The sequence below is a fragment of the Malaclemys terrapin genome, chromosome 6 (genome assembly GCF_027887155.1).
Source record: "Malaclemys terrapin pileata isolate rMalTer1 chromosome 6, rMalTer1.hap1, whole genome shotgun sequence".
Classification (NCBI taxonomy): domain Eukaryota; kingdom Metazoa; phylum Chordata; order Testudines; family Emydidae; genus Malaclemys; species Malaclemys terrapin.
In genome coordinates, this window is record NC_071510.1 from 112,488,886 (window position 1) to 112,497,104 (window position 8,219).

The 8,219-nt window shown below is 51.6% G+C and overlaps 1 protein-coding gene across 1 annotated transcript; it reads left to right on the forward strand.

Annotated features, from left to right (window-relative positions):
* The first annotated feature begins 255 nt into the window (after positions 1–255).
* On the forward strand, positions 256–2,924 carry RAX (retina and anterior neural fold homeobox). Its single transcript, XM_054032879.1, has 3 exons — positions 256–528; positions 727–960; positions 2,469–2,924. The coding sequence occupies exons 1-3, from the start codon at positions 256–258 to the stop codon at positions 2,922–2,924; spliced, it is 963 nt and encodes a 320-aa protein (XP_053888854.1).
* The last annotated feature ends 5,295 nt before the right edge of the window (positions 2,925–8,219 follow it).

Genomic DNA, 8,219 nt, shown 5'->3' on the forward strand with positions numbered 1-8,219 from the left:
GGCACCGAGCCGCGCCGCTTCAAGGACAAGGCGGCCACGGGCTCTGACACCCAGCGCAGCTTAAGGACTCAGTGTGCTCGGGGGCTGGTTTACAGCCTGCCCGGGCTCTGACATCAGGGGATCGGGGGGCGGCTCGCTTCCCCCCCCCCGCCCCCGGAGCTCCGCGGGGCTTCGCCTTGGAGTCAGCCCAGCCCAGCTCGGAGGGGCAGCGGGCGAGCGCCGAGAAGGAGGGACGAGCCGGGGCAGAGGGTCTCCATGCACCTGCCCGGCTCCCCTCTGAGCATGGCGGACGGGAGCTTCTCTCTCTCGGCCCACCTGGGCAGGAGCCCCGGCGGCCCCCCGTCCCGACTGCACAGCATCGAGGCCATCCTGGGCTTCCCCAAGGAGGACGGGCTGCTGGGCGCCTTCCAGCCCGTGGGCAGCCCGCGGGCCCTGAAGGAGGCGGACAAGCGGAGCCCCCGACCCTGCTACCCCAAAATGCCCGGGGAGCCGCCGGAGGAGCAGGAGAGCGGGGCCGAGGAGTACGAAGGTGAGCCGGGGGCTGGGCGGGGGGACCCGGCTGGGGCGGACTCAGCCCCCTTCGGGGAGGGTGGGCCCCGGGCCTGGGGCTCTTTCCCCCGGGGAGCAGGGCACGTGCGTCCCGGGCCGCGGCCTGGCTTGGCAGCCTGCGAGCTCTGCGCCGCGGGTGAGCTCCGGGCCCCGCCTGACGGTCTCTTCCCCCGCGTTGCCCCAGAGCCCGGCTGCCTCCAGCACCCGCAGGAGCGGCTCAGCCCGCCGCTGCCGGACGCCAAGCTCGCGGACGAGGAGCAGCCCAAGAAGAAGCACCGGCGCAACCGCACCACCTTCACCACCTACCAGCTGCACGAGCTGGAGCGAGCCTTCGAGAAGTCGCACTACCCGGACGTGTACAGCCGCGAGGAGCTGGCCGTCAAGGTCAACCTCCCCGAAGTGCGCGTGCAGGTAAGCGAGCCCCGCGGCCCGCCTCCGGGGTGCTAAGCCGCGGTCCCTCGGAGAGCGCCCCCGAGCCCCGCTTTCATTCGCACGCCCGGGAATCGTGCGGGGAGGCGTTTTGTTAATCGCGCCTTTTGCATCGGAGATTGCGATCGGCCTAATTTTGTTCCCAGGAGGAACATTTCTCCCTCCCCTTGGTAGAGACCCACGGAAACATTCCCCGCTCGCCGGCCAGCCCGCAATCTACCTTCGTTCCCACCGCGCGGCGTTTAAACTGTTTTGCTTTAATTAAGGCTGAATTATCTTTAATCCCCGGGTCATTAAAATGCTTGAAAAGCCTTCAATATTTACTAGTCATCTGTGAAAAATCTGGGAGCGGGTCCAAGCGGTGTGGGGGTTTTAAAGCTGCCTGCAAGGAAAATTGGTGCTAATTTCATCACAGCGACTAGTGAGACCAGATTTGGGTGGATGGGGAATTATTTGATTGGGGAGGGTGAGATAAAATTGCCTCTAAGGGTTTTCTTTTAAAAAAAGATCAAGCTTGATTTCAGCCGGGATCCCGCTTTAAAGGGTTTTATGTAACGCCCTAGCTGCAGGGTGAGCGCTCACCGCGTTGCTTTCGGGGCGTCTCGTGGGGCTGGTCCAAAACCGCACTGAAGTCAGTGGAAAGGTTCCGATTACGTTCAGTGGGCTTTGGATCCGGCCCGAACTCATTGCGTTTAAACCATGGCTGTTTCCCTATAGTCCGGAAACGGCACGGAATATTTCTGTACCGTGGTTACCAGTGCGTCTTGGAGAAGTTATTAGGGATAACTCCATCTTTTCTGCAGTAAGGCCATAATATTCCGATAAAGCCACACCCACACACTAAGCGACACCGAAGGCTAGGAAGGTTATCCCGGGAGAACTCCAGAAATAACCAAAATTTCCCACCTCAACTAGAGAACGTGAGAAGAAATGATAGATCTGTGTGTCTGTGTTTTATATCCCAGACACTTTCCTTGTCTTGCTTTCTTCTGCCATGTATGTCTCCTTAAAGGAGACTTCAGATATATTCTTCTGGTTTCAGAAAGTTTCTCCCCAACCCAGAAACCAGCATATTCTCCCCCTCCTCCCCCAAATATGGTGATTCTCCACGTAAAAAGGAACTCTGCCTCCTTTGCATCGCGGATAACCCGCATCTTTTCTCGCTCTTTTGCCTTCGGATGAAATTCAATCCCACCCATTTCCCGCAAGCGATTTTGAAAAGATTTCGGTTTAAAAGAAACGATTTCAACCCAAGGAATCGCTTTCCCCCACCCCAGGCCGCGCTGGAACTAGTTCGATAGTCCAGCGCTTTTGTTGGCCGGTGTCTCAGCTAGCGGCAGAGCTGGGGGCATTCTTCGAGAAGCAAAGGAGCCCAGCGGGGAGACTGATTGTTATCCTATGGTTTAATTATTTGCTCTTTGCATTGGAATTGACAAGAGGAAAATTAGAATTTCCCCCTTTCGGTGCTAATCCCCAACCTGTGTTTTTAGGTGTGGTTCCAGAACCGGAGAGCCAAATGGAGAAGGCAAGAGAAACTGGAAGTCACTTCAATGAAGTTACAGGACTCCCCTATACTCTCCTTCAGCCGATCCCCCCAGCCCTCCGCCATGGGCACGATCAGCAGCAATTTACCGCTGGAGTCTTGGCTCACCCCTCCGATGGCTAACAGCACCCCTCTGCAGACTCTGCCCGGCTTCGTGGCTTCCCCCCAAAACCTCCCCAGCAGCTACACCCCTCCGCCTTTCCTGAATTCGCCGCCACCCATAAGCCACACCTTGCAACCCCTGGGGACAATGGGGCCTCCCCCGCCCTACCAGTGCGGGACCAATTTTGTGGACAAATTCCCTTTGGAAGAGACGGATCCTAGGAACACCAGCATAGCTGCCTTACGGCTGAAAGCAAAGGAGCATATTCAGTCCATTGGGAAACCGTGGCAGACAATCTGAAGGGACGCGCAGAGATCCATCTCCCCACCCACCCCAGAACAACAGAGGACCCTACCAGCATGGCTGGTACCTTTTGATAAAGAGATCCCCCCCCAGGAAAATAAGTCACCGATCTTAGATCTTTCCTCTGCTGTAGGCATGTAATTGAGAGGAAGGAACAGCCTCCTAGCGTAAGCTGCTCACATCCCAGATGGAGCGAAGCACTAAAGAAATGCGTTTCCTAGGTCCCGGTAGCCTCCCGCCCCTAAAGTTGCTCTGTTTGTATTTTTTCGTGTCCCTTTTATATCCCTGTGCAGATTAGGGTTTGATTCTAGTTTAAAGACCTAATAATTTGATATTACTTGTTGGCTGGACACTTGGTTATATTAAAAACTACAGTAGGGGCAGAGAAATGTGTAATCGTAGGGGGTTTTGTAACATTAAAGAAGGACGATTTTAAGACCACGCATTGTACTTGTTGATTCCGAATGGATCTCTACTAAATATGAGCAGTAGCTAGTGTGTCCTCTGATTCTGTTTCATGTTTTAGTACACAGTCTAAATGTCTGGTCTCATTACACCACGGGTCGGGAAGGGGCAATCTCCGGGGCCCGGCCTGGAGAACAACTGTGTTAGACTATTCTTGTTCTCCACAATTAGAGAGGAAAATACAGTGTGGTGTTAACGAGGTAGCACACAAGTAGGTGTGTTCCAGGTCCATCTCCAGTGCAGAGTGATCTGTGTGTCGCTGTCACGCAGACAACTAAGTCAATAAACCGGTATTTGTGTGACAACCACCCAGGTTAAAACAGCTGTAAGTAATCGAGGAGGCTCCTCTGTTTAAATTCTCATTACCTTTCTCTTCCTCCTCCCTCCCCCATTTATCTGTTTCAGTCAAAATGTCATTGCAAATATTTTGGCCTTGTATTTAGTGAAATGACACGGGCTTGGTGCGTTGCTGTAGCTCCGCATTCACCTGCATCTCTCTCCCGCTGTTAACTGCGAATAAAAAGTCACTGCGGTGTGAAACCGGGACTGGAAAGATCAAAACAGCAACCAGAGCTTTTTAGAGCGGGCTGGATTCCATTGGTGCAGCAGAGGAAGGGATGAAGAGTAAATTGTCCCCATCCAGTTGTCACTTTTCCCCAGGCACTGCTTTCCAGGCTGGCCACCTTTCCCCAGCTGAACTCTTCCTGCCCGGCCTGCGTCTGACTCTGCGGCCACCTAGGCAGTGTAAATCAGAGGTAATTTAAAAAATAAAAGCCACCCTTGTAAGAGCTCCCTCCTACAAGTGGCTGAGCGTGCTGGTCCCAGCCCAGCAAAGCCTAGTATGTAAATATCTGCTTAACGTTCCTTGTATGAGTAGCCCCAGTGAGTTCAACGTCACTACTCAGGTGCTTAAAGTTAGACAGCAACAGAGGGTCCTGTGGCACCTTTAAGACTAACAGAAGTATTGGAAGCATAAGCTTTCCTGAGTAAGAACCTCAATTCTTCAGATGCAAGAGAAGAACTTCTTGCATCTGAAGAAGTGAGGTTCTTACCCACGAAAGCTTATGCTCCCAATACTTCTGTTAGTCTTAAAGGTGCCACAGGACCCTCTGTTGCTTTTTACAGATTCAGACTAACACGGCTACCCCTCTGATACTAAAGTTAGACAGGTGGTTAAGTGCTTTGTTGGCTCAGGGGTCGAGTGCTCTGCGCCCATCTGCCTCCAGCCCTAGCTGAGGGCTTGTTTGTATTTTTACACCAATGTAACTACTTCCATGTTGCTGTATCAAAATAAACTGCTAGTGCAAAGATCCTGCACTGGTGTAAAATGTGACTTGTGCCAGCCAGCGGCGGAGCACACGGATGCAAAAAGCCCAGGTCATACAGAAGGCAATCAATCAGTCTCCGTGAGTTCAGCCCCTCCAACTAAGGGACCTCAATCGGGAAGGATCCTTTCCTAGTCCACCCCAGAAGCACGAGTCCTTACGACATTCAGAAGAGCTATCGCACTGTGAAGAGGGTGGTTCGTTTTCCTATAACAGGGGAAGGGAATTTGGGGTTCAAATGGGGGCATTCTAGTGAATTTTGAGTTAAGAAACATCACAAGCTTCCTTTCCTTCTTCGTGCAATCAGAAAAACCCCACCCAGTCCCTCGGGAGCCAATAGCAGGGTCCAGCCTAAAATGAGAACTCTTCCTTGAACAAAGATATCGCGTCCTAAGGGTATAAAACTTTGAGACAAGAATGCAGAAGGCGATTCACACGGCCAGTGTAACTCCCAGAGCTAGGTGGGTACTTCCAAAACAACGGTTAGCTGTGAACTTTCCCATCGAGAAGGACCCAGTTGTCCTGCACAATATCGTATTGAAATAAGGAAGTCTAAGCTGAGCCATGAATTCTGCATGAAACCTTTTCTTTCTTAAATCCGGACCATGAAAGGTGTCTGCACAGCTGGGTCACTGGACCCTCGCATGAAAACAAAACCCAAACAAAAGCATGGAAATAAATTCAGCTCCCTCTCCTGCCCATCCATCTATTTTTGCTAAAATTCCTCCAGTTTTAATTGACTAGTTTCGATGTTAAATCCACCTCCCTGTTTTAACATCTCCTGTGCAGTTTGCACTCAGGGGGACGGGATGACGTTATTTTCTGAAGTTAGAAGTGTAGTATTGTTGCCATTTTGTAAAGGCATGACAAATATTGCTATACTCTCACCCACACCCTTCCTCAACCCCTCCCCCTCTTTTTTTTTTAGCATTCTTTCCTTGGGGCCTGATCCAAAGCCCTTGAAATCAATGGAAAGTTTCCCATTGACTTCAAGGAGTTTTGGATCAGGCCCTGTCCATGTGATTCACTCTCGGAAAACCAACCAACCTCTATTGCAATGCGGGGGTGGAAGTGTCCTCCCGGCTGTCTCTTCTGTAGGAGGGGCCAGAACTCCCCAAGGGGTCTCTCACACCCCTGCCGTCGGAGCAGGAGCCCGGGAGCCCGGAACCCCCACGTGCTGGCCCCAGCTCTCTCATACACTCTGTGTGTGACTTTGGGCAATTCGACTAAGGAATGGTGTCCCTAGCTTCTGTCTGTCAGAGGGTGGAGATGGATGGCAGGAGAGAGATCACTTGATCATTGCCTGTTAGGTTCACTCCCTCTGGGGCACCTGGCATTGGCCACTGTCGGTAGACAGGATACTGGGCTAGATGGACCTTTGGTCTGACCCCGTTTGGCCTTTCTTATGTTCTTATGTTCTTATGACTAACTTCTCAGGGACTCAGGTGCCCCATCATTAAATGGGGCTAACACTTGTTCACCCACCTCACAGAGGTGGGTTGAGGCTTCATTAGTAACTGTCTGTGCAGATGGAAAACGCGGTAAATATTATGATGCTGTGATTCACCCATTGGGTGAATAACTGATGTCAGCTTCTCCCCCGGGAACGGCTCCGCCTTTCCCCGGGACAACCTTCCAACATGCCCCGGAAAACAGAAACATGGAACTGAATGGTGACCGCATGGCTGGCAAGTCCGTTAGGCGCTGGGAGACTTGCAGCTTTCCCGTGACCTCCAGGAGCTTGTGGCTGAAATAGGGAGTTGAGCAAGGTACCAGCCATAGTCCTGTCATTGCAGCAGGTGAGAACAGGCTGGTGACGCGCACAGCTATCTGGAGGGTAAGCGACAGAGGTGCAAACGTGACTATTGGAAATCAGCTTCACACAGGCGCCCATCCTGCAGTCTTTATACAGGTAACCCCCTATTACCTTCACAGGGTATTTAGGGTCAGTGCCCCCGTCTTGCAAAGAGCTTACTAGACGTGACTTTCCTCTCGCCTCTTTTGTACTTGTCCGTTGTGTTTGTTTAACATCATCAGGCACCAATCCGCAAAGCCCCCGCTATCGCGTGGGAACTGCGGAATAATCATTAACCCCCACAAGGCATATGACAGGAAATCGCTAACTAAACTGTCAGGGCTGGGGATGAACCTAGTTTGTTCCGGTGCAAGGCAAGAAGGGAGTTCCCATGAGATGCTGTTCTAATTCCCAGGGCTAAGACCCCGTTTGATCCTTGGAAGCAAAAGCTCCGTGCCGGGTAGTGTTACGCTGGGGCTCTTCAGAAATAAAAACAGGTAAAGTCCCAAATCTCTCTCTCTCTCGCGAGCGCCCTTTCCCTAAAGCCTCCCCCAGCCGCAGGCAGGCCGGGGCGAGCAGGCAGATTGCAGGGAGCAGCCCCCCGGACGTGTCCGGTCCCTGCCCGGGGGACGCTGCAGGCTCCATGTGAGGGAATCAGCGGCAATTAAAATTACACATCTGCACCGAGCCCCTCGCCATTGTCCGAGCTGCAGGAATTAAAACCACAGCGTTTTTCTTTCCCATTATCTCTGTTACCACATTTCATGGGGCTGAGAACCTTTTAAATAAAACACCCCTTCTTCTGGCTGGGCACAGGGTGCTTTACACACTCTGGAAATTGTGGCAATTAACGTTTCTCATTAGGGGAAGGAGAAGGACTCACAAGCCCCCTCATTGTGTCCTGGGGACGGGTCAATAAAGACGGGGAGACCTCCTCTTTCAACATTTCCCACTCATTGTGGCCAGACAAAGGCTGGCTTCTAATTATATTTTCACAATCTGTGCGTATCTTTAAGGGGCCTGTCAGAAACAAGCACGTCAGCTTTGTTCAGCTTCACTTCAGGGAGCTTTTTAACCTTAGACAGCAATTTCTAAACAGCCCTTCCCAACAACGTGGCCCATTTGCAGACTTGAGAGCTGCTTTTGCAAAATAATAATGGCAATCGCTGTATTTTGAAAACAGCCTCCTCGCCTTCCATCTCCCCTCTCTTTTCCTTCTCCAGAGTAGAAGGACACACACTGCTTTGGGGACCTGAAAACGAACAGGGAGATGGTAGGGGCATTGGAAGAGAATTCACTCCCCCAAATCTTCTCTGATCCCTTTGAGGACTGTATCTTCCAGCAAAACACCCTTCCCCACTCTGAATTCAACACATTATAAAAGATTGGGCCTAATCTTAGCAGTGACTTCAAGAAGCTATGGATCAGACCCATTATGTACTAATTCCACTCTCAGTCATGTCGATGTAAAGCTGGAGTAACTCCATTAATGTCAATAGCATTACACCATCTTCACAGAGGTGCCCCTTGCCCCTTGGTAACAATAACACTTCATTATCTTTCATGACCAAGCAAAGTAGTTTGTAAGTTTCTAAGGAACCGATGTGAATAAAACACTGGCTATAGATTGCCAAGGAAAGGCTGCTGTTTATAGCTTCAGTTGTGCAAGTTTAAGGCCTGATTCTACAAATTCATAGTTACTTTTAC

Coding starts and splice junctions, on each gene's coding strand:
- RAX (XM_054032879.1), top strand. CDS start 256: ATGCACCTGCCCGGCTCCCCTCTGAGCATGGCGGACGGGAGCTTCTCT. Junction 529..726: donor GCGGGGCCGAGGAGTACGAA/GGTGAGCCGGGG, acceptor TTCCCCCGCGTT/GCCCCAGAGCCCGGCTGCCT. Junction 961..2,468: donor TCCCCGAAGTGCGCGTGCAG/GTAAGCGAGCCC, acceptor CTGTGTTTTTAG/GTGTGGTTCCAGAACCGGAG.